General features: G+C 40.0%; 4 protein-coding genes across 10 annotated transcripts in view; 1 reads left to right on the top strand and 3 right to left on the bottom strand.

Moving 5' to 3' along the window:
• sycp2 (synaptonemal complex protein 2) overlaps positions 1-7,955 on the bottom strand; it is a 28,054-nt gene extending 20,099 nt beyond the window's left edge. For 4 of the 7 annotated variants that reach the window (XM_039801540.1, XM_039801544.1, XM_039801542.1 and 1 more), the window contains exons 1-17: positions 7,831-7,954; positions 7,219-7,297; positions 6,953-7,093; positions 6,736-6,867; positions 6,535-6,639; positions 6,403-6,427; positions 6,014-6,099; positions 5,823-5,917; positions 5,689-5,723; positions 5,456-5,598; positions 5,201-5,253; positions 4,817-4,862; positions 4,130-4,234; positions 3,965-4,025; positions 2,912-3,060; positions 2,579-2,653; positions 2,128-2,214 (exon numbers count right to left, since the gene is read on the bottom strand). In XM_039801540.1, the coding sequence (XP_039657474.1) occupies positions 2,128-2,214; positions 2,579-2,653; positions 2,912-3,060; positions 3,965-4,025; positions 4,130-4,234; positions 4,817-4,862; positions 5,201-5,253; positions 5,456-5,598; positions 5,689-5,723; positions 5,823-5,917; positions 6,014-6,099; positions 6,403-6,427; positions 6,535-6,639; positions 6,736-6,867; positions 6,953-7,093; positions 7,219-7,242 (1,362 nt within the window). In that variant the 5' untranslated portion in view covers positions 7,243-7,297; positions 7,831-7,954. Of the gene's footprint in view, positions 1-2,127; positions 2,215-2,578; positions 2,654-2,911; positions 3,061-3,964; positions 4,026-4,129; positions 4,235-4,816; positions 4,863-5,200; positions 5,254-5,455; positions 5,599-5,688; positions 5,724-5,822; positions 5,918-6,013; positions 6,100-6,402; positions 6,428-6,534; positions 6,640-6,735; positions 6,868-6,952; positions 7,094-7,218; positions 7,298-7,830 lie in introns of all 7 variants that reach the window. The other 3 variants (XM_039801539.1, XM_039801541.1, XM_039801543.1) reach the window with 1 other exon arrangement.
• Positions 7,956-8,395: 440 nt separating this feature from the next.
• On the bottom strand, positions 8,396-10,469 carry ppp1r3da (protein phosphatase 1, regulatory subunit 3Da). The gene is made up of 2 exons (XM_039801006.1): positions 10,232-10,469; positions 8,396-9,901 (listed from the first exon to the last, which is right to left on the bottom strand). Exon 2 carries the CDS (start codon positions 9,871-9,873, stop codon positions 8,965-8,967), a length of 909 nt encoding a protein of 302 aa, XP_039656940.1. The 5' UTR covers positions 9,874-9,901; positions 10,232-10,469; the 3' UTR covers positions 8,396-8,964.
• Positions 10,470-10,569: 100 nt separating this feature from the next.
• fam217ba (family with sequence similarity 217 member Ba) lies at positions 10,570-14,522 on the top strand. Its single transcript, XM_039801004.1, has 4 exons — positions 10,570-11,222; positions 11,327-11,426; positions 11,507-11,571; positions 11,668-14,522. Exons 1-4 carry the CDS (start codon positions 11,116-11,118, stop codon positions 13,112-13,114), a joined length of 1,719 nt encoding a protein of 572 aa, XP_039656938.1. The 5' UTR covers positions 10,570-11,115; the 3' UTR covers positions 13,115-14,522.
• Positions 14,523-14,610: 88 nt separating this feature from the next.
• ttll9 (tubulin tyrosine ligase-like family, member 9) lies at positions 14,611-19,461 on the bottom strand. Its single transcript, XM_039801005.1, has 14 exons — positions 19,301-19,461; positions 18,872-18,918; positions 18,638-18,730; positions 18,441-18,552; positions 18,123-18,308; positions 17,914-17,982; positions 17,703-17,793; positions 17,479-17,519; positions 17,300-17,387; positions 17,110-17,168; positions 16,111-16,307; positions 15,549-15,662; positions 15,109-15,233; positions 14,611-14,906 (listed from the first exon to the last, which is right to left on the bottom strand). Exons 1-14 carry the CDS (start codon positions 19,313-19,315, stop codon positions 14,836-14,838), a joined length of 1,308 nt encoding a protein of 435 aa, XP_039656939.1. The 5' UTR covers positions 19,316-19,461; the 3' UTR covers positions 14,611-14,835.
• Positions 19,462-23,340: the final 3,879 nt, after the last annotated feature.

Genomic DNA, 23,340 nt, shown 5'->3' with positions numbered 1-23,340 from the left:
ATTGGTCAGCAAAAGGCCTGATGAGGTTGGTTCCCTTGCTCTCTACGCCCCCTACTGGCCTAGGCTGCTAGGTTTTAAGGTGTTTCAGTTGGAAAGTGATAGGTGAAGTGAAGGTGCATATTTTTACAGCAGAACTGCAACCAATAACTGCACTTTAAGTGATATATTTAGCTGTTTTTTTGGTGGTGGGGGGAATCCACTGGTGAGTCATCTTTTGTAGACAGTAGTTATGGTGTTATATGCTGTATTGTTACACAAAATAATGTTATACAAAATAGTGAAATAACTGGACAAAACCATTGCTCTGTCTACACGACCATTTAGTGTAGTGGGGGTAATTAGAAAATAATAAAAAACTGAAAAAGCATTATTTACTACTGTAACCACAAAAATCCAAAAGACTAATTTTTGTGAACATTGACAAATCTATGCACTGTTAAGTACATTGTACTTAAAGGGGTGATAGAATGATTATATAGAGTATTTTACACTGTTCCTTAAGGTCTCCTAATAGGGTATGTAACATTGGTTGGGCTGAAAATTGCCCGAATGCTATTTTATTAGGCCCTTAACTACCCTGTGAATATGGCTCTATTTGGAACAAGAGCTTTTCTTCCAAATATGGTATGCTCGTGAATATTTAGAATGAGCTGCGCGCTGATTGGTTTGAGCAAACTACATAGAAACACATGGGAGACTCGACAGCAGGTCTCATATTTCAGACACTGCAAAGTTATACATTGTCAGGTTATTTCGTTATTAAATTCACTTCTGAGACTTTTTTAAGCAAGAAATCAACTATATATTTGGTAAGACTTTGTGTCGGAGTTCAGCGGCCGGTGCTGCCTGTGTTGCTGCCACGCCGCCCGGCCTGCCTTCCTTCACAGACCCCGGCCTGTTGTGAGGTAGATAGAGCTCCGTCACGACTGTAAGCCCACAGCACTCCATACCCGCGCAAAGTCACTGTTTTTTGGGCTAACTGACTACCAAACGCCACTGCCCTGACAGAGCTCTAGGGCCTGCAACTCCCCTCTTACTGCTAGCTAAATGGCCCGTGTGTGAGATTGAGAGCGCGGTCAGCGAGCTTGTTACATCAGCAATCTCTTACCACGGTTCCAGTTAATCTTGGCTGGCTGCCGGCATAACTAAAGTAGCAACATCCACCTAAACGTCTTATAAAGCTAACAACTGTGTCCGATTTCAAGTTAATGAATATTTGTGAAGATTAGGGGTTTCATTAGCTGCGACTGTCCCTTCAATCCTAGCTATGTGTTAGTGTTAGTTTGAATTTCGTCACGATACTTATACAACATCTACCTAAAGGCGTTATAAAGCTAACGACGGTGTCCGATTTCAAGTTAATGGATTTTTGTGAATTTCAGAGGAATTCTAAGAGGAGGCTATCTAGCTCTCATTGATAGAGCTACATCCAGCCGCAGGCTCTATCAATGAGACTCGCGGACAAGCGTTTATTTCCCCAATCGTTTGTTTAAATAACAACACATTATAATTACACACATTAAAAGATTAACTGGAACATGTGGTAAGAGATTGCTGGCGTAACAAGCTCGCTGACCGCGCTTTCACTCACACACACCGGGCATTTAGCAGGAAGAGAGGAGTTGGAGGCCCCGGAGCTCTGTCAGAGCAGCGGCGTTTGGTAGTCCATTAGCCCAAAAAACGGTGACTTTGCGCGTTTGTATGGAGTGCTGTGGGCTGCCAGCCGTAACGGAGCTCAATCGAGCTCACAGCACGCCGGGGTCTGTGAAGGAAAGCAGGCCAGGCAGCGAGGCAGCAACCCAGGCAGCACTGGCCGCTGAACTCCGACACACAATCGGACAAAATTTGCAATTAGCCATCCATTTTCGTAAAACTGCCCATATTTGAGCTTTACATAGTTGATTTCTCGCATAAAAAGGTTTCAGAAGTGAATTTTGTAATGGAATAGCAAAGATCTGCGTGACCTAGATTCAGAAGACTACCTGATCTCAGGTCAGTTGTAAAAAAGGGGTGTACAATGGGATTTTGAACTTCAATGTATTTCATATCTAATCAACTGTTTTATTAAAAAAAATATTAACTTTATTTAATATATTTGAATTATTATATAAAACAAAATTATTTCACCTGTAAAGGGGCAGACGGGGCAGGTAAGTGGTAGGGGGCAGTATTTTTCTCACTTTCACCAATGGACATCTGACTCTCCGGAACAACCTGCATAGAGAGTGGCATGCAGTACAGCACATAAACACCTCAAAGCAGTCATGCTGATATGCACCTTTTCAGTGCTTTTTCAAAATGTTCAAAGCACTTCTCATACAATATCACATTAATGTAAACCAAATTTGACCAAACACCACACATGTAGTGTATTTTGTCTGTAGCCATATCCTATTTACTGAACATAACATATAGCCTTGCATCCTGAAAATGTTATCTAAACTAATCTTAAAACTGAGCCAGTCCCATTCACAAAAAGGCACCCGCCCTAACTGTATTCAGTTTAATACATTTTGCATTTGTAATGGCCACACACAGCTGTATATTAAGTGCATTATGTTATCAGACCATTGTTTACCTGTGAGCTGTTATCTTCCATTATAATTTTAACTGTAGTCTTCACTACAGATGTGCCTGTCTTCCCCACAAAGCCCTGACAGGATGAGATGTGTTAATGCACACGGACACATTTTTTATGAACACACTAGAATCTGACTGGAGCCAAAGCATGATTGCTGTGATTTCAAAATACAGTTTTTCACGGGAGGCCAAGTTCTTCATAATGTCATTATTTTGTTTCTGACATAATTTATTAACATTTAATAGCCGTGTATTTTGGTGTCACAAGAAAACAGAAAATTCATATTAATATTGGGGCTGAAAAGGACGGAGTAAATAAGCTGTGACCTACTTTGTCTTTGCTATGTCCAAAGACGGTATGAGCAGTCTGCAGGATGTCCAGGGAGGAGCTGAAGTGGATGGTAAGACTTGATCCTTCCACTGCACCCACGACCACCACGTCTGACAACTTTAACTTAATTACTTTCCTCTTGCCCTCCTCTAAAGATTAAAAAAAGCACTGTATTATACAAAGTTACGCACTCATACGCACACGTGAGCAAATACTTAAAAGACATGGACAATCACATGCAAATCAAAAGGGAATATTATGTTAATGAGTTTAGCACTCTTGATTAAAAGGAACATGCCAACTTATTGGGAATTTAGCTTATTCACCGTAACCCCCAAAGTAAGACAAGTCCATACATACCCTTCTCATCTCCGTGCGTGCTGTAACGCTGTCTGACGGCTCCAGCATTAGCTTAGATCCTGCAGGTAACTGGTTCCAACTAGCCTACTGCTCCGAATTGTGACAAAAGTGACAAAATAACGCCAACATGTTCATATTTACATGTTGTGATTTGTAGAGTCACAGCGTGTACAAAAAACACAACGTAACATGCGACACAGCCATCTTCTATCTGTCAACAAACCGGAAATTATATTCTCAGACAGGCTTGCTGCGAGCATATCACTCCGCCCAAGTACTATATTCTTCCGCCTGAGAATATAGTTCCCGGTTTGTTTACGGTTAGAAGATGGCTGTGCCTCATGTTATGTTGTTTTTTGTACACGCTGTGACTCTACAAATCACAACATGTAAATAGGAACATGTTGGCGTTGTGTTGTCACTTATTCGGAGCAGTAGGATTACTGGAACCATTCACCTGCCTGTTCTGTTATGGGCTGATGCCGCTGGAGCCGTCAGACAGCTTTACAGCACGCACGGAGATGAGAAGGGTACGTATCGACTTGTCTTACTCTGGGGGTTACGGTGAATAAGCTAAATTCCCAATAAGTCGGCGTGTTCCTTTAATGTTTAGGGTTGGGTATCATTTGGGTTTTTTCTTATACTTATACTAAAACGATACTTTTAAAACGGTGGTTATTGTACTTTGATTACCTGTAACAGTGTAGCTTTGGACTTCATTCTCATTGATGCATATTGTTTCCCACTGGCCCTCCTACATGAAGAAGAAATCACTCTATGTTAGGTTCTAACAAATATGCATCTACAGTTGATTTTGTAAATGTTGCATTTTCACTTTCGTGAATGATTGTGAGGTACCTGTGCTTCTTCATCAGACAAAGAGAAGTAAAAAGAGATGCTGTGGCTGTCAAGGTTGAAGTCGATCCAAAATTCTTCCAGCTTCTCATCAGCGGGCATGAGCAGCTGACAACATAACCACAATCCTTTCAACACATTTACTAATACACTTAAGAGTACATTATGGATTGTGACATTCCAATTTACAGTTAATTAGTTAATAGTTAATTAACCGAGTAGGCAAAGGCTTCTTGATAAGTTATATAGGGGTGACCCCAAATAGCCAAATATTCAATGCTTCATTCGAAAGGAGCCTGATTCGACTGCCAATCTAACAGTTGAATCTTCGCAGAGGCATAAGGCCCAGTTCAGACCAAAGATTTGTGGCGAGACGAGTTGAAACTTGCAACGCGCAGTTCTGCAACGTTCTCCAAATAAGTTAATATACAGCCTATTATGATATAAATATCAACATATTGCTGTAAGTAAAAATGTGAAAAGACAGAAGCCCCCCCCCCCCACGATTCGATGATAGGCAAGGCTTGACAATTCTGATTCAACTATATAATCTCTTAATCAGGGACACCCCTGAAGTTATACATTATTGCCTTGAATGTGCTGTCAGACTCAAACAGACAAAATCAGTATTTGTAACTTTTGTCTCTTTTCTCCAATTTTTTTTAACCATAGAACCCTGTTGATACTGACCTCATGCTTGTCCAGATAAGCCTCCAAACAGGGATAGGAATACACTCTATAGTACAGAGAGGACATTGTTATTCAGTTATGTGCATCTGTCACTGCATTTTGTTTTCTACCTTCATCAAATGCTGTTTATATTTAGAGAATTTAATGAAAAGATAATGTTAGAAATGAAGCTGGCACAGAATTACACAATGGTTTATTCTATGGGAGTGTGATATCAATGGGTAGAGAGGCAAAGCTATAACCAAAACAGTCACTCTTATTTAATTTTGTCATTGTGCTACAGTAAAGAGTTTGAACAGTAAACTGAAATTTTCCTAACCCTAATGGCCCCTCAAGTTCCCTAGACCATGTCCAGGGAGGCACTGAGTTATGGTATTTGTGTACCTTCTCCTGTCTCCCTGCATCCCATTCACCAAGTTCAGAAACTTCCGACAATCCTGAAATCACAAACACACAAACACACAAACGCACGCACGCGCGCACGCACACACACACACACACACACACACTTATATTACTTTCTATGTAGCTGAGCTCCTGTTGTAATATTATTACAATACATAACCATTGCAGTGCAACCACATGTAAATGCAAATGAAAGGCAAAAATGATGCACTTGGATAAATTACAAGTTTTTACCGTCTCAAACTCAGAATCACAGATCTTGACAAAGGCACTGGCCACATGCTCCATACTGAACCAGTGGTCTGCCAGCTCCTTCCTCTGGTCAGGAGTGGCCATTCTGCACAATGCCTCCATCAGGGCTGTCTGCAAGTCGTAATCTGACACAAACAGACTGTGTTGCACATTTTTTGTGTCTATGTCTATGGTTCTGGGTGAAGAGAGATGGTACTATTCATAAACAAACTCACCACCACCCTTCAAAATACGACCAGCCAGCTTGATCCTGTAGAAATTTAATGAACAAGCAAAAGTTCAATAGTGTGTGGGTGCAATAAAAAGTAGTAATAATGATCCTTACTATGAGGAAAATATCATGGCATACATGATATCTGAGGCCTCCTGTGATGTTAGGATCTTCCTCTCTTTCTTAAGCTCCACTGGGATCTTGTCCAGAATTAAGTTAAATTTACGGATTGCCTGTTAGAACATTGTTAGCAAGTTAATTAATGAGCAAACACCTGACTCCGGTTTAAATTCTACTCCAAAAAAGTAGTTATTAAAACCATTTCAAACCTCTTTTTGGATCAGGATGTAGATTCTTGGGTCTACTGCCAATTGACCAACGGGATACAGAAAGGACTCTGTGATTTTGTATGTTCCTGCATAAAAACATATTACGGCAATACTGTGAATAGAGCCTAAGCTTTTTCTTATATGCTGAGATTTATCATGAAAGTTGACGAGGTCCTAAAAAGCTTGTCTTTGTGCAATAAATGTTCATTGTCTTCCACCTGAATCTGTTCCCACACATCCAATCACTTTGTTACATAAATAATGAAGTTTCTAAACATTTAGCAATTCAAGGTGGAATACTCCACTTGGGTCCTAAAAAGGGTTAATTGACCATGAAATACATATTAAGGACAAATGAAGAAAAGAAATGAAAGAAAAACAAAGTGTACCCTCTTTGCATGCTTCATGAACCACCTGTAACAGGGAGGACAGAAAGAGATTTACACAATGGACACTAACAAGAGTGGTACATTGTTTTCTTACACAAACTAAGTGTGTTTTACTGTTAGACATCAGCTCACCATTAAGGCATCAAAGAAGTCCTCAGAGAGGTTGAACAAGGTCTCATTCCACTGCGGGCCACAATGGATCCACAGTTGCCTGCATTTCTCAAACCACTGCACCATGTGCACAAAACCAGGTTCAATCAACAACTGGCCAAGTACATGTTCTTATGCAGCGCTCACACACTGTGTGCCTGTATGTACTAGATGTATACTTATCTTTTTGAGCAGGCCTTGAGCTATTAATCCTGACAGTCCTTGACAACCACCAGGTAGTTTCAGTTGTTTCCCACACTTGTAGAGGATAGCAAGACCCAAACTGGCTGACTTGAAATCTTTTTGATCCAAACTCTATGTAAACAATATAGATATGGTTATTATAAACCTACAAACAACAAAGCATCATGGCATATTAGTGTGCTGGACTTAATCTTACCCTCCTGACAAGTTTATCCAATTTGGTGAGAAACTGTTGGGAACATTTTATGGGGGCCTCTTCATGCATGTCCCTTTGCAAGAAGACATCCAGTGCTTGGACATCCCCACTCTTTAACACCTCGTCAATGACTTTATCCAACTGCACATGAAAAGGTTTAATAAAACGTTTACTTTTCACCACTACTTCAACAACAAATATTTAAGTAACGTTACCTTAAGTGAAAGGAATGTTGGTAAGCTTCGATGAAAGGTGTGCGTTCTCACCTGCGTGTCCTGCCCCGGTGCCATTTTTCTTCCGAGGAACAGCTTTATTGCCGCTTGGCCTCTTCTTTCTTCAAAAAGACTGTAAAGGTAAATTGCAAACATCAACAGGCCAATCATAACGCTACTGTTACTTGAACAATAATTAAGTTAATGTACATAACGTTAGGCATGGACAGATGAAATTACACTCTACCGTCTCAGTAGGAGTGATTTTAGAAACGTTAACGTTATAGCTAGTGAGATGACTTTGTGCATTACTAACTTAGCTAACAGTTGACAAGCTAACCTTATCACGTCTGTCAACACTATTAACGTAAACCTACTTTAGCTAACTTTGATTTATGTAGCTATAATGTCATACGTGTACACAAAGCTTAGCTAACTACTACTACTACTAGCTAGCGAACTGGAGTTTTAACATATTGACATGGCTTAACAACTCCGTAATTTGCTCTGGGAAAAGTAATGTTAACATTAGCTAGCTAGCTATGATACCTACTAGCTAGCTAACATCCCCTCTCCTAACTAACTCTAGCTAATCTCCGGCTTAACGTTCAGCAGGCACTGAATAACTACAATCAACGATTGCATTATTCTTGTAACGTTACTTACCGTAATGTCAAATGTTGCCAAGAAACATGACATGATAAGAGTTTATTTGATGGTTTTGACAGGTTCAGCGCAAAACGCGCGAAGTATTTTCATTCGCGCATGCGCACGACACGTCGCTAACTGTCCACCAGTCTCCTCTTTGTTCTGTTATTTTGGTTGCATAAATATGCTCATTACCATGAAATATTTAGATAAAAAATTTGAATTATAATAATTATTATAATAACCTCAATAATTCTATTTTTTTTAGATTTTATGTTAAAACGGCTTTTATGTTAAAAACAATTAGTGTTAGTATTCAACTTTGACAACTCCTGGGATCTGTTATTCTTGTAGCTACATGTGGTGATTTCAATAGTTTATTCCCATTTAGCTGAAACCATACAGAAAACTACCGGTATGTTTTAATATTTTGTTGATATGGTTTGAACAGTTTTTCAGGAAGACTAATGAAAGAAAGCTACGAGAAAACCCATTGAGTCACAGAAGCTGGTAACAGTCAGGAGAAGAGGGGAACTTCAGCTTTCAACAAAAATACACTACTAAAATAACAATAATACAAACATTATGTGGAATTGTGCTTTATTGTTAAACAAAATATGCATTAATTTCTGATTCAATTAAATTGTATTACAGTATTGCATGGTTTTGGCATTTGTTGTGACAACATTTGGCTCAAAAAATAAACTCTGAATACAGATAAAAATACTTAATTGTATAAAACTATAAATGTATGTCAGATACCCAGCTTGAAGAAAACGGTGGACTGACATGCATTCATTTCAATTTCACTGAATATTTATTTAACGGTCAATGGGGGTCACTTCCATTTTTTTGAATAGCCAGGAAAATCAAATCATAGAGTGCCATTTTAAAAAAAGAACACAAAAGTAAAACAGTGGCACTGTGGCAAGTTGACATCAGGTAGAAGTGCATTAGTGTTTGTGTTCACTCTCTCTCAGTCCGCCAGAGTTGACAGTTTATCTTGAATCCAACTTGATTCAAAGAAATCTTCTGTAAGTCTAACAATATTAACATTATATGTCACAGTGCAGTGTTATGCATTAAGTCTTGCTGACAACAGTCATGAAGTGCACAAGTGTAAATAGATTGCTTCTAACTTTAGTCAGTATCCTAAATGAAGTGCACCATGCTATCCTCACATTCTTTGGGCACAGTGAGCTTGTAGTTATGGCAAACTAACTTATAATTCTCTCCATTATTGTTGTCCCAGTATTCAGCCCCACATACTTTGTATTGAATAGCAAACTGCAACACTGCTCCTGGCTGCAAAAAGGGAGGAACAGGCAGGTGGAAACGAAATGTATCACAACTGAGTTTGCCCCCTCCTCCTTCGCAGGTCTTGGTGATGGTGGACACCCAAGAGGCCTTAGTTTCTGTGCAGTTCTTCCACTCTGTAAATGAATAGCGAGCTATAACATCCTTCTCAAAGTTCAAATTGAGGACCTGGGTGATTCCGATGACACCCAGTTCAAAACACAATACTCTCTCCAGACATACTTTCTGCTCATTGAGGCGATGCAGGAATCCTTGCTGGTCTCCAGGTTGTTGGGCAAAAACCGGTTTCAAGTATGGCAAGGAAATCTCCAGATGCCTTCCATCTGCCAACTCTGCACCCATCAACAATCTGAAGGTAACATGATGTGGTACAAATGGATCCTCTGCAGATTTAAAAAGTTTGATGTCTTCCAGGTCGAGCCCCAAAGAGTCAACAAACCGCACACCAACATTTCTGCATTGCTTCTTTTTCTCTGTGGCGGAAGGCAGAGAGCGTGACCGTTGTCGGATGATGGGTTTAGGCGTGGGTTCACAGGAGAGACTGTGGTGGAACTCCCTTGGCAGAGAGACTCTGGGGCTTGGGGGGCGGATTGGAACTGGCTTCTTTACTGCACTAGGTTTTTCAGCTTGAAGCATTTCAGTCAGGTTGATGGTCATGCAGGGCCTTGAGATACTGCTGTAAGAGCTGGATGTCTCCTTCAAAGGGGGAATCCTCTCATGTCCAATAAACCACCCTCTATCCATGTTCTGTGAGAGTTGGTGTCCTGCTCAGCTGTAAAGAAAGTTGTGAAGCATAAGGTATTAGTATTATTTGTCACATTCACCCAAAAAACTCTTATCTACACTTATCTGAAGCTTAAAACAGTTGTAACATTAGTGTACACTTTATGTAGGCCCTACCTAAAATGTAGATTTTTAGCTAATTTGACTAAAACAACAATTTGTAAAAATGACAAGGAAACGGCCCCAGCAGGAAATAGAGTGGGCGTGTACTCTGGGAGTACGTGCATAAATACATACATCATATTACTCTATCTGTACAGTTGTAGCATTACTTATACTGCATGTATTATGTTTCAATGAAATTAGACGGTGACATCACCTCACGATATTAACATATTCGCGGTATAGCTGCAGGGTGTAGCCTAAGTTGGACCCTCCATTTCAAGTAACGTTATAGAGCTGCGCGTTTCTGTTCGTCATGGTCTCCGCTTTTCGTCGCAATCACTTAACCTGATCTGTAACTGGTGACCCAGCTTTGTATCTCTTAAACATAGATATGTCTGTATGTCTGTATAGTGCCTTCGATGGAGATCAGCTAATATGTGCGCAGTTATCAGGAAGCCTTAGACCAGAACATCACAGACGTTGCATGGGAGATTGAGTAATTTAAGATGAGCAGTTACGTTTGGGTGCATTGATTTAAACTTAATTTCCTCAAACAAAGTGTTGGTCGTTTCGCCACTTGTCTTCTCCTTTATTTATGAATAGTAAGTAGTATCATCAAAGTGAGTTTGCATGTTTCGTTTGAAACAGCGACTAGTATGACTTTACTCCAAGTCCCATGATGCACCTCTGATGCCCACTTCGAAGCGGCGAGCCAGTCAGCAGCAGGTAAACAAACCTATCTGACTGGGACTGCGAGCCACACAAAGCGTATGCGCCGTTTGACAGTCTTGCATTTTTAATGGCGAGGAGGATGACAGTCGAGAAAGAGACATGTCTGCTGTCAACAATTCATTAAAAATAATCGCTGAATTGTAATTCAACAGAGGCGAGTCGACGTCAAATAGAAGGACGAGTTTTTACCTGCAACCACTGTCGACATCTGCGCATGATGCATTGCAGCACTTTCGAGAAAATGGGTGTTTTTAGCCTCATTCTGAGAATAGGGTATATGATCCAAGATGTCGGTTGGGTTCTTTAGCTACCGTGTCATTTGATTGTGCTGGACTCAAAACAACATCCCCTCTGGCGACCTGCAACATGGGGCCCATCATGCAGGAGCGTACAGCATCCACGACACTGAAACGCGTCGTCTCCAAAGAGAAGATTCGGGTAAAATATACTGAAAACAGCGGACCAGTAACCAGGTGGGCCTTATGTTACAGTGACAAGTTTAACACAAAATTAAACTTGTTATGTTTTGTCGCAGACATAGAGGCGAGCCTGACAAAGCACTATCATGTTTCCACAGTTCAAAGAAAGGTAACAAGATGAAGAAAGCAGGGGGCCAGATGAAAAATGGCCTCCCAGGACCAGGTCAGGATAAGGACACAGTGACAACAGTGCAGAAGGTAAGTGAATGGCATCCTGGTAAATTTACTAAAATCAAGTCTGAAATAATCAAACAATTTCCATAATGATTGTTTTACAGGGTGCACAGTCAAAAGGTGGCAGGGTCAAATCTGGCACTACACGCAATACAAGCAAACTGTCCAGGTATGTGTATTGAGGGGTTTGTATCTTTACTGAATGCTTTGCTTTAAGTACAGTAAATCCCTAAATCCCCCAAAACTTTACTTTACGTCTTTACAGCCCGGAAGAAGAAGGAGATTTGAGACCTCAACTCCGCAAACATTTATCTGTGCACAGGAAAGAGGAGCAACGTGAAAATCAACGGATGTCTCAGTGCAGCAACGAGCTACACCAGAATCGTGGTGGGATGGGGAAAAATCGGCGAGCCCTCTCCCTGCCTCTCTCCCCAATATCAGGGCTACGACACATGCCAGCACACCCTCTAACACACTCCCCAGCCCCAACCCCAACCCCAGAGGCACTACAGCGGCACTACAACCAGAAGGATGAAGACACTGACAGTGCCAGTGATCTGTCAGACTCTGAGAGGCTGCCTGTACTGCCCTCTCCCTGTACCCCCTGCACCCCTCCTCACCTCAACCTCCGGGCCGAGGTCATCAATACTAATGACTTTCCCCCGGACTTCCCAGGACCTCATGGGGCTGTGGGTGATGAAGATGAGAGTGAAAAACCCAGCTACAGTTACCCAGACTTTCTGCCTCCTCCCTTCAACAGCTGGAGCTTGAGACAGCTGGCAGTGTTTCTTCATACGGATGGCCGTGGCGCCCCCCGCCCCAAGCCAGTAGGGCCCTTAGAGAAGTACCTGGAGAGGCTGCTGCAGCTGGAGTGGCTCCAGATCCAAACGGTGCAAGCAGAAATAAGCCGCCCACCTGGTAGTCGTACAAGGCTGCAGGGCTTCCCCTCTGCCAACACTGCTCACCCCCCCAGGCCTCACACAGCTCCACCATCACGACTCAACTCCCCTAAAGGGCTGCGGCAAAGCCAGCGAGCCTTCCCATTTACACCTGTCAACAACCCCCCATCACCTGCTTCAGCCCAGCAACAGCACTCCCGCTTTCCAGTTTGCCCTCACTGTCACATTCGCTACCCATTGTGCAATGGAAGCTGCTCTGCTAATGCTTACCAGCGCCACTCAAGGCTCAGCCCACTTCTTGAGCGCAAAGCCAGACCTGGAGCACCAGCGAAGAGGAGCAGCAGTGAGACCCGAGCCACCTCAACAGAATGTAGGAGCCCAGGAGGACAAGGTGGAGTACAAGTCGGAGGAGGAGCCCAGACCCCAGTTAGCCCCTCAGCTGGAAGGAGTCATCTTAGGCACATGCAGGCTGCAGGCAATGTCCGTAAGCAACCCCAGGATTCTGGAACTAACCCAAACAGCAGAGGTCAGGTGAGGAAAAGCCGCGTCAGAGCTAACTCGGAAACAGATGTTAAAAAGGAGCCTTGTGGCAGTAAAGCAGCTGGTGCAGAGAAACAAGTTTTTCCTGCAAGTAAGAGAGAGGTCACCACCTCCAAGAGAGTAGAAAGGGACCGGCAGAGGACAGAGGCGGTAGGTCAGGCCTCTAAAACTGCCATGAAAAGAGCTGCTAAAGAGCCGCAGTCTCTCTCCAGAGCTCCGCTCAGTAGTAAGCAGAATGGCAAAACAAAAAATGTGCACTTTGTTGCAAAGTAACTCTTGTAAACCTACAATATAGTGCTTTGCTTAGTGGTTACTTGGTACAGGAGCTTGAACCTATGCTTGCTTTCTGTGTAATCGGTGTAATACTAACATATTGTAACTGTTGTACAGCAGTCTACATCAGTCAGTGGTGTACAGCCTTCTAAAGGTCAAAACTAACAAGAGGTTGAGCAGCTAGAATAGAGATGAAAAAGCAATTATTTCAAAGCATAACATGACACTTAAATAGAACAGAACTTGTATTTCATTCAAAATGTACAGTAAGTATACAGTCATAATGTGAGACTGTGTTTTGACGGAAGGCTCATTATGACCCGAAGCACTACTAGGATTCTAAAAACACAGCTGTTGTGTAAATTGAACTCTGCTGCACTGCACATCATCATTTCTCAGTATACTACTAATGTTGAAATAGGCATAAAATAAGCATTTACTCTACCATTAGACAGCTTTCAGCATAAGTAATTAATAGTGAAGTTTAACACAGTTCATTACATTTTAGTCATTGAATATGACCATAGCCATTACTAGTGGAGTTTGTGATGTTGGAATGTATTTGTTTTCAATGCTCTTACTTTACTTGATGTTGCATTTTATCTTTTCTTTGGTGCCTCATGTTTTAAGACATATTTCCAGAGCATCTTTGGCTGAAAAAAAAGAGGTGCAAAGAGTGGTGGTGTACTGCAGCGATGTGATTTGTTTCAGACATATTTGTGCAAATGGTTTAAAAATGTTTGGTTACAAGGGCTTTTCATGTTTGAACAGCTTGAATTGTAGTCTATGATAATATACTGTATTTTGCATAGAGCTGAGCTCTTTCTATCATTGAAGACAGTGTAATGTTTGCTACGAATGTAAATGCATATTTTTCCAAATTTTATATACCATAGTTATATTTATAAGTGTTGTTGTTGACCTGTATTCATTATTGTCATTATTATGTTAACATTGTCACGCACAAAAAGAAAATCTTTAGAGCTGAATGTAACTTAATGTCTGCTGTGCTGTACCATTGGTTATCATAATACGAAATATGGAATTTCAACACATCATAGCTGTAATGCTGTTACATGGTAATGTTCTACATATCACCTCCATGCACCACTGCATACTTGAAGTCTGTAGAACACAGTACGTTAGTGTCTTATCTGTTTGTTGTGATTCACCACTTAATTCATGGGAACACTACATCAATGTAAATAACGTGGTATGTATTCAGACTGCACCTCTTTACCTAATATTCATGTCAAGTATCAGAGCCATAGATAAGGGGAAAGGAGGGGCAATGTTATTATTAATGTGTACATTATGTTGACAAGCAGGCAGAAAGATTGTGGTATGTATTTTCTCAATGTTGAATGCAAGTATTTGTATGGCATAGAAATAAATGTTTTGCACTCAAGGGATATTGATCTATTGGCCATTCTTTGGAACAATAAATCTTTATTTCTGTCACTGCTAAAATCTCAAACGTGACCAGCCTGTACACCGCAATTGAAGGTAGTACGAAGTTTGCTGAATAAAATGTAGTTTTCCTTCATTTGCATATCAGGTATTCAGATTTTAAGCTTGGAATCTGATCAGATCATCACAGATAGCTCATTTTGTATGAAATATAATTCATGTTTTTCAGTTATTTGTGGTCACTGGAGCCTGTCTTCTCCCAGACACATGTCACATGCTATTAGTTGTGGGACATAAAAATGATGAGTGTGCTACATCCTCTTTTGGCCAGGAAATGGTTTTAGAAGCTGGCGAAGCTGCTTCTCTCTGTCATTCACACAACCTGCAAGAAAGAACAGGTTTATTTTCGCAGCAATTATTAATAATAGAATAATAAAGGCTTTTCTACATTATCGAATACCATGGTATTACTGCATGTATGCGTTTGCACATTTATCAGAATGCATTGCAATTTATTTATTAATCTAAAAAATTGAGACTTTTGTTGCCTCAAAAGGTTTGCATTAGCAGCACAGTCATGTTACCTAAGTGTGTGTTGGCAGTGAAACATGAACTGCCAAATGTTTCTACGTTGACGTCCTCCCTATAGACAGGCCCATCGTTCCACATGAGATCATAGCCACCCACCCTTTTCTCCTTGCCAGTCAGCCTAGTGAGAAAAAAAACAAAACACAGCTAATTAGGACGCAGTGACAGAAAGAGATTAAAGGAACTCATCGTCTGTTGTACAGCATTCACCTTGTAATCTGAGGGAAATTGTATTAAATAGTTTATTGTTGCAAGGACAATCTGTTAAAGTGCGTCTTTCCAGCCGTGTTCTTAACTTTTAAATATACCACAACCCAAGATTATACTTCCAAATTTGTATAGATTGGTGAATATCATTAAAGAATGTGAGGTCTATAATAAATGGAGGGAAAGAGAGCCCTCAAATCTTGTTCCCTGATGACAAAGAGGCATTTACCTTCCCTCCATATCAACAACATTCAAAGTGTCTTCCAGCAGCCGGCACTTCATCTCGTAATCCTCTTGACTACTGGGTGTGTATGACGGAGAGGCATTCACCTCAATTAACCACCTGCAAAAAGATGGAGGGTGATGACATTCACCAACATTTACTAACCTTTTGAGCAGGTATTCGGCCAATCCATTAACACATCCACATCTCAAAAAAGATTGTTGGGAGGTTACAAGCAAGTGAATGATTGTTACAATACTTGCATTGGACGGAGGCACTATCATTGGTGTGTTGTATTATTTACAGCAGGATTATTGCATACCTGTCAATTTTCCATTTGCTTTGCAGATTTATAAGGTTAATCATACATGGTTATTTCTGGAGCCTAACACTAACAGATTTACTGCTTTGTTTTTCAGTATCTAGGAAGGCAAGTCAAACAGTGTTTGCTTGTCTGTGCATGTGCTTGTCTGTGCTTCTTTGTGAGCATGCATGCCTTAGTGCATGTTTGCAAGTGGATATGTGGAGGTGATGATACATTGTACTGTGTGAAAGTATGAGCACTTACGGTTTGAGGTTCTGATCCAGTAGAATGTCGTACCCATAGAGCTCAAAGCAGTGTTTGTCATTTATAATGACCTTTTGTACACTCTGTAGACTCCGGACAAAGATGTTATCCATCTCTGTAAACAGGGTTTCTACTGTCTCTCTGCCGTGTTTTGCAGTCAGGTATCTTCGAAGCTGCTGCATCTGCCACTTACATCCCTATTTAGAGATTAATAAAAAACAATGCAGGAATAAATAGAAGATAGTATTGGTAAAAGGGGAGAAATTTCAGGAAAAACGTATATTTAAAGGTGCAATATGTAATACTGACAGCTAGTGTTTAAAATAGTTACTGCAGTACAAACTCAAAATAGTGGAGAGAGTCGTCTCCCCCACCCCCTCCTCCCCAGACTCGAAGTTCACGGAGGTTGCCAGGCTGAGACCGGAGCATCCAACAATGTTGCTAGACGCTTGTCTCACATAGCCAGACATTACCCCATAGCACAGCAGAGTAGCTAACGTTAAATAACATAAAAGCCCGTGCTCACATGTAGCTCTGTACCCAACTGACAGACACACTTTTTCAGCTTAGAATTACGGTAGGAACTGCTAAAACCCCCACAACCTCGCCATCCTCTCCATACGCCAGACAGACATACTTCCTCGGCTTAGAATTACGATTGATCCTGTTCGTTTGTTAGCTGCTTCTATGGCTGTACTAATGTTACAGCTGTAGCGCGCTAGGTTTACGTTTTTACAGGTAAATCTGGCAACCCGGCCTGGCTGTCAAACTGGGGAGTTGATAACAACACAGGCAAAAACACAAACAGAAAGTCCGTCACGGAACGGAAATTTCAAGAGAAAATACTGGCATGAGCATTGTTGTCAGAAAAGATAGTATTTTAACTTAGCATGTTTCCTTAATATCTGATGACGCATTGGTGTCATTTCTGGATTTATTACAGTAAATATATTACATATTGGACCTTAACCTATTCTCTGACTTTCCAGAATTACACACCTTTTCAGGATCATAGTCGGGCGCTGTTTTCTGAACAGCAACATTGGTAAGGTGCATATCTGAAGAACGGCACTAAGTAGAATTTGGGAAAAAATTTTGCTTGCATATTTCATTAGACAAAGGCTCAACTTTTTAAGGGATGACTCATAACTCCAGAACCATCAATCACATAAGAGTGAAAAAAGGATACACCTGTCATCAATACTGCTAAGGGAGAAGCGGGTGCTTGAGAAGCGGCCAAAGCCATCTCGATACAGCCAAGCCTTTAAAGGAACATACTGAAACAAACATGCACACATATTGATTCACTCATGCAGAAAAATTGATAATTCCTATAAAAAAATGTGATTTACAAGGTTCAGTACATACTGATGTGACCAGCACATAGACCCTCAGATCAAATTTCCTGCCTGTGGTGACAAAAAGCATAAAAAGTAAGCAGGGATATAAATCTAATTCTATTTGCTCACTAATCCTCCAGTTCATTCCACTTTTAGTTTTTGTTAATTAATTGTTGGCACATTTGATAGTTTTTAAATTAAATTAGATTTACAGTAAAGTACAGTAAAAGTATTTTTCATTCAGTTTATTACCATTAATTAGGTAGGGGTTCTCTATATAACGTTGTGCCACATAGCTTTCCACTTGAGCTGCATCCTTCTGTTCCTCTGAGCGGGTGCCGTCCTGAGTTAACACAATGATACCAATCTGAATATATGTAATATATATGTGTGTGTATGTAGAATGTCTGTTTTTAGTCATGTAATATACGCCCAATTCCTTGATGAAATAAATACACCTTACCTTCTTCCAATCCATGATGTCTTTCAGTTTCCTGAACAGGAAAATGCCTTTTCCTTGAGATTTTGCTACCTAAATAAACATACCAGTTCATTTTAATTACTTAAAAGCAATTTGGTGCTTACTTTATTTTAGTTTCCGAGGTAATGCAAATACTGAATAAAAGATGATTGTATTGCACTGGATTACATCTATTTTCTACTTAAGCTAACCGGCTTCATTATCCAGGTGCTACCAGGGCTTCTTTTGAATTCCTCTACAAAGAGATGATATTCACTGGGCAGTGCAAAGGTGCAGGGGAAAAAATCACATTTGGATGCCTCCAGGCGGCCAACATCCCTTTCCTGATTTTTCCGATATCTTTTGAGATTTTTCACCATGAGGTTTTTGCGAGTCAGCTGTAACATCAAACATAAAAACACAGAAAAAGACTACATGACTACATGTTGATGATATGAATGATATATCATATATGATGTTTAAATCTCCAGATTATAGCCTCAAAGCATGCTGGACTGATGCTGCCTCACCTCATAATGGTTGCGAAAGTGGTTTATCCTTACATGTTCCTCCATGTACGAATGATCAAAATTTTCCCTGAGCCAGCCCACATCACACCAGTTGAAGTCCCATTCTCCTTCACTGTGAGAAAAAGACAAGATAACAGATTCAAGCCACAAATATGACATATAAACGTATATGATGATGAACAGACAACACTACTCACTCTTTGACTTCAACCCAACCTGGTCTTTGGCGCAGGACATCCTGTATGGTGTTGAGTAGGCCACATTTGAAACGCACCAAACTTCTTCCCTCCCTAAGGGGACATTGTAACATATAGTCACTGTTTCCAGTGTTTTTTTAAGGTTCATTTGTTGTCAATCTACAACACAGGGTTGCAAAACAAAATACAATGTGAATAGCCAACTTAATTAACCAACTTAAGAGCAACACTCACCGCTCCTCACTTTTGCTATAGTCATATGAACCTTTGTATCCAGATGTCTGCAAAGTGGAGGAAATCAAATCAATATTTAGCCTAATTCCCCATGGTGTTGAGTACAAAGTTTTATTTTACAAACACTTTACAGCTGCAGACTACACATCATTTAGCAACTCCTCTGGTATGCTAATTTCTAGCTATGTAACCCACTTCCTAATTACCTGCTAAGCCATTATTCCAAACAGGTAACCTTATATGTAGTCTAAGTAGGCTAGCTAGCTAAGTTACCTGATGGACATGGACTCTTAAGCAGTAACGCTAGCTAGCTAGTTGGAACTTTGCTAACGCGAGTCAATCAAACAAGCTATCTTACCTAGCTATCACATCATGTGAGTAAAAAAGCCCACAAGACAACAAAATGCACACATAGTGCTTTCTATTTACCTTATACTTTGACATGAGGCGCACGATATGAAGTACTAGAACACTAGGATAGTTAACTAGCTAGCTTTATATTAAAAACATGCGTAATAAATAACATCTAGCTGGCAAAGCTAGCTAGTCCGGGCAGTGTTTGACAACTGTTGTCATGGTAACCACATAGGGTGCTTGGGAAGCAACCACTGTCTGTAGATGCTCCTTCCTGTAGCCTCCACTTTAAAGCCAAAAATTAAACCCCCTTAAAATGAAGCTCGTTTAAAAAAAAATTTCAAGAGCAGAAGTCAAGTTTGCAGTCATGATTATTGTATTGTTTTTAATTGTCAAAACAGTTTAAAAACATTTCATACCACGTATGAAATGTTTCTAATATATAATTTATTATGATTCATAAATTATGTTGACATTTTATTCAGTCCAACAGAGTTGTCATAGTTTCAGACAGAGCAGTTAGTCTTAATCCATCAGACATTATAACCAGAAGTTTGAGTTTACAGTATCGAGTTAACAGTAGCCTAAAGCTATGTTTATGCCTTTAAAAATATATTACATCTTAAACCACAGAAAACAACGATACACCTAGCATCAGCGCTAAACGTTACCATAAAATCACCACTTAGTGGCGCCAAAACGTCATCTAACTGAGTAGAATTGTGCCTCTCTTTGTAGTATGTTGATTCTGTGTTCTTAAACATTGATATTAGATTTTTCTTTCAGCATGAGCTATTCCGTGCTTAATGAATGCAATTAACACATATACTTATATATATGCTAAGTTAGCATAATAAGTAGATGTGTTAACAGCATTGCTAACCTATCTGTTTGTTTGCTTTGGTTATGTGAATCATAACAGTCTATGATGTGAATGAATTGCTAAATAGGCTTAAGGTAAAATTTGCCAAACTTGTTTTAACTTTGCAAATGCATAGACAAAGTTGACTCCCAACTCCATCCCTTCTCAGATTTGTCTAACTAGGTGTTTGTTAATGTTCTGTAAATGCTTTATTCCCACTGGCCTTTCTGATATAACATACAGACACATAACAAGGAACATATAAACATAACCAAAAGTATCCAATGGTCTTTTTTTCCCGCATTTTTCCATTAAACTATTTTATTTATAAAAAAAATATATAAAATAAATATAGTTTTTTAAATAATTAAAACAAAATGTGATCCACCAATAAAAGACTATAAAGAGAGAACATTGTTGGATTCATGTTGAAAACATTTAACTTTTCTATATGAGATAACGTTTAAGATAACAAAACATGGCCGAAGGACAAATGGACCAGTGACTGCACCCATGATTTACCATTATAGGAATATTCTGCACCTAGCGATTTACCATAACAGGAATGTTATGAAAAATATGGAGAGAGTTGGATCATACTTGACCTTTGACCTCTGGAGGTTAAGAAAGAACCTCTATGGCACATTGAGAAAACCCACTGCTCTGCATATTCACCCCCTCACAAATTCATCATATGGTTAAGTTGTATATGTTTCTTAATGACAGGAGTCATGAGTCTGTCTTATTTCAGTGTGCATTACTTTCCCTTGAAGAAATAAGCTGGTACATGTCTCATTGACTCTGGTGGGTTTTGTTACAGGGTATTGGATTCTTCCCCATTTCTGAATGATAAAGCATAATAATAGCTTAATTTGCAGTTCATAAAAAAAACAGTTACTTGTATTGCTCTAAACCCCTTGATGTCAATTCTGTAAAAGGAGCTTACACCTGAGTCAGATTCCTGTGCAAAACTAAATAAATGGGTAGATTACTGTCTCCTATGTAGTTGCTGTGCCTTTTTTCTTTCTCAGCCACCCACCACTAATCAAACATACTTAGTGTGTGAGATAAATAATCAAAACAGACTAGTATTAAGTGCTTTAAATTTAATTTGGATGTATGGTTTGGCTAGCTACCGAAGTGTCCACATTAGTAAAGAACATAGGCGAGGCCTCTCAGCAGTGTGTAATAGAATCGCTCTTAGCTGAGCCAAAACCCAGTCTCAAAACTTTCCTACCATGCATATAGGCTATAGAATTAAGTTGCCTACTTTATTTGTCTCATTTCACATAAATACAGCTGCTGTTACAAAACATAACATATTGTTAGAAGGATTGATTTTCTACTAAGTTCTGTCATAGGAACTTTGGTTTTATTTCTAACAATAGTAAAGATGAAGAACAGAAAATCTAGTAAAACAGATGGCTATATGATGGCATTAGTTTCTGTCAAACTTCATCAACATCATCTCCTTGGACGAGCCTCATACCCTCAGTCAAGAAAAGTGTACCTTGGCATCTTTCCTTTGATCATGTTTTTTGCAGAGGAGATGTACATGCGTGTGTTATATAGTGCATATAGTCTCCAAAAAAGTGTCAATAAATATTTCCATCTCCTCCAGATCTGCTGTACATGTCATATATGATGGCTGGTTGGAATCAACAAGAACGTGATTGTATATCAAAATATTGAACTTTGGGGTACCCTTGATGTTTTTAGACATACACTGCATTAAATAAAGACCTTGAACCTTGAACCTGGAAATTGCTGTGTCTTCCAATGCCAGGAGTTTCCATCTACATCACCACCACAGCATAACAAATTCCATTTTCAAGTTCAGTGCTTTATGTTTAATGGGAGACAATAGAGACATGGAGAATTTTTCACTTCATGCCTTTCAAAACCCTGCCTCCGCAAAACGTTTCTTAAGCCCTAATAATCAGTTAAACCACAGGTGCCAATCAGGGGTCAAACTCTCAGCATTTATTTTGAGGCAGATTTCCTGCATTTGTGTCCACGTCAGTGCAATGCGGTGTTTTTGGTTTGGCAGTCATCCCTTTAGATAATTTATATCAGTAGTAGCTTTACCCATTATGCTTATCATTTTGGCTAACCACATGTGTTTTTGTCCTTATGCAACATGAAGAAAACAACTCCATGATCACCACTATCTTGGAATGGAAATTGTTTTTGAGGATCAACCCATGGGCTGGTCCCTTTCAAACATGTAGCCTGTGTTTTTTATGGATCTGAAATTAAATTACAACTTTATTGTCCAATTAAGATTGTCATTTTAAATCTAGATTTGTATTTGGAAGGCCCTCATTGACTGGCTGAGTTTTGATGAAATTTCAATACTGATATCTGGGAAATATCTGGAAATGAGATGGAGACTGAAAAAATACATTTGAAACATGTAGGCTGAAATATCCAACCTATCAATCCTCCCTTTTTTATCCTATAGTTGAGATACAGTACTACAATGTGATATGCAACAATATGAACCCCTGGAATACATTTTGAATGTTGGTTATAGCAATACATCCCTTACATGAAACATTAACCCTTACATTGAATTTCTCATGCACATCTTTTATTCAACTTGCACTTGATATTGAAATACCCTACAGTGACAAAGTAATTAAACGATTTCCGTTCGCATATCTTCTTCTCCTACATCGATGCATCAGAGCAAAATCCGTCCTCTCTCACTCTCCCCGTCCTCTGATCCGTCTGCTGACCGTTCCTCGACTGTCCCTTCTGAAAGAGCCTATTGATAGGTGATGGAGACCTCAGAGTCATCCCCACCCTGGCCTCTCTCATTGTCCCATTCTTGCTTTTCAGTCTCGACACTGAACTGCAACTCCAGTTCATCTTGAAAACCATCTGGGTGTCCATTTCAACCATGGGCAGTTGAAAATCTGCGGCCTCTCCCTCTTAACTCGTTCTGTAACACCAGTTGTGTTTCTGGTGCAGGTGTCTAATGGAGGGGGCCCATGTTGCCCACTGAATGGAATAGAATACCGAGCCCAGGATTCATGGTCCCTGTTCAGCTTTTTTCTGGTCCTGCAGCTTGGGGAAGTGAGACGGCCCGCACTGACACATCGAGGCCCTGAATAAACACAAAACACAACTCCTCCAGAAGCATTATTTGTGCTTTACTCATTTTAGTTCTCTTGATTCTCTTTCTACGTTGTAATCTATGACATTGATTCAAAATGTTGCAACAAAACAGTAATAGTATAGGAACTTC

The sequence above is a fragment of the Perca fluviatilis genome, chromosome 5, assembly GCF_010015445.1.
Source record: "Perca fluviatilis chromosome 5, GENO_Pfluv_1.0, whole genome shotgun sequence".
NCBI lineage: Eukaryota > Metazoa > Chordata > Actinopteri > Perciformes > Percidae > Perca > Perca fluviatilis.
This window is presented reverse-complemented; position numbering and strand designations above follow the sequence as displayed.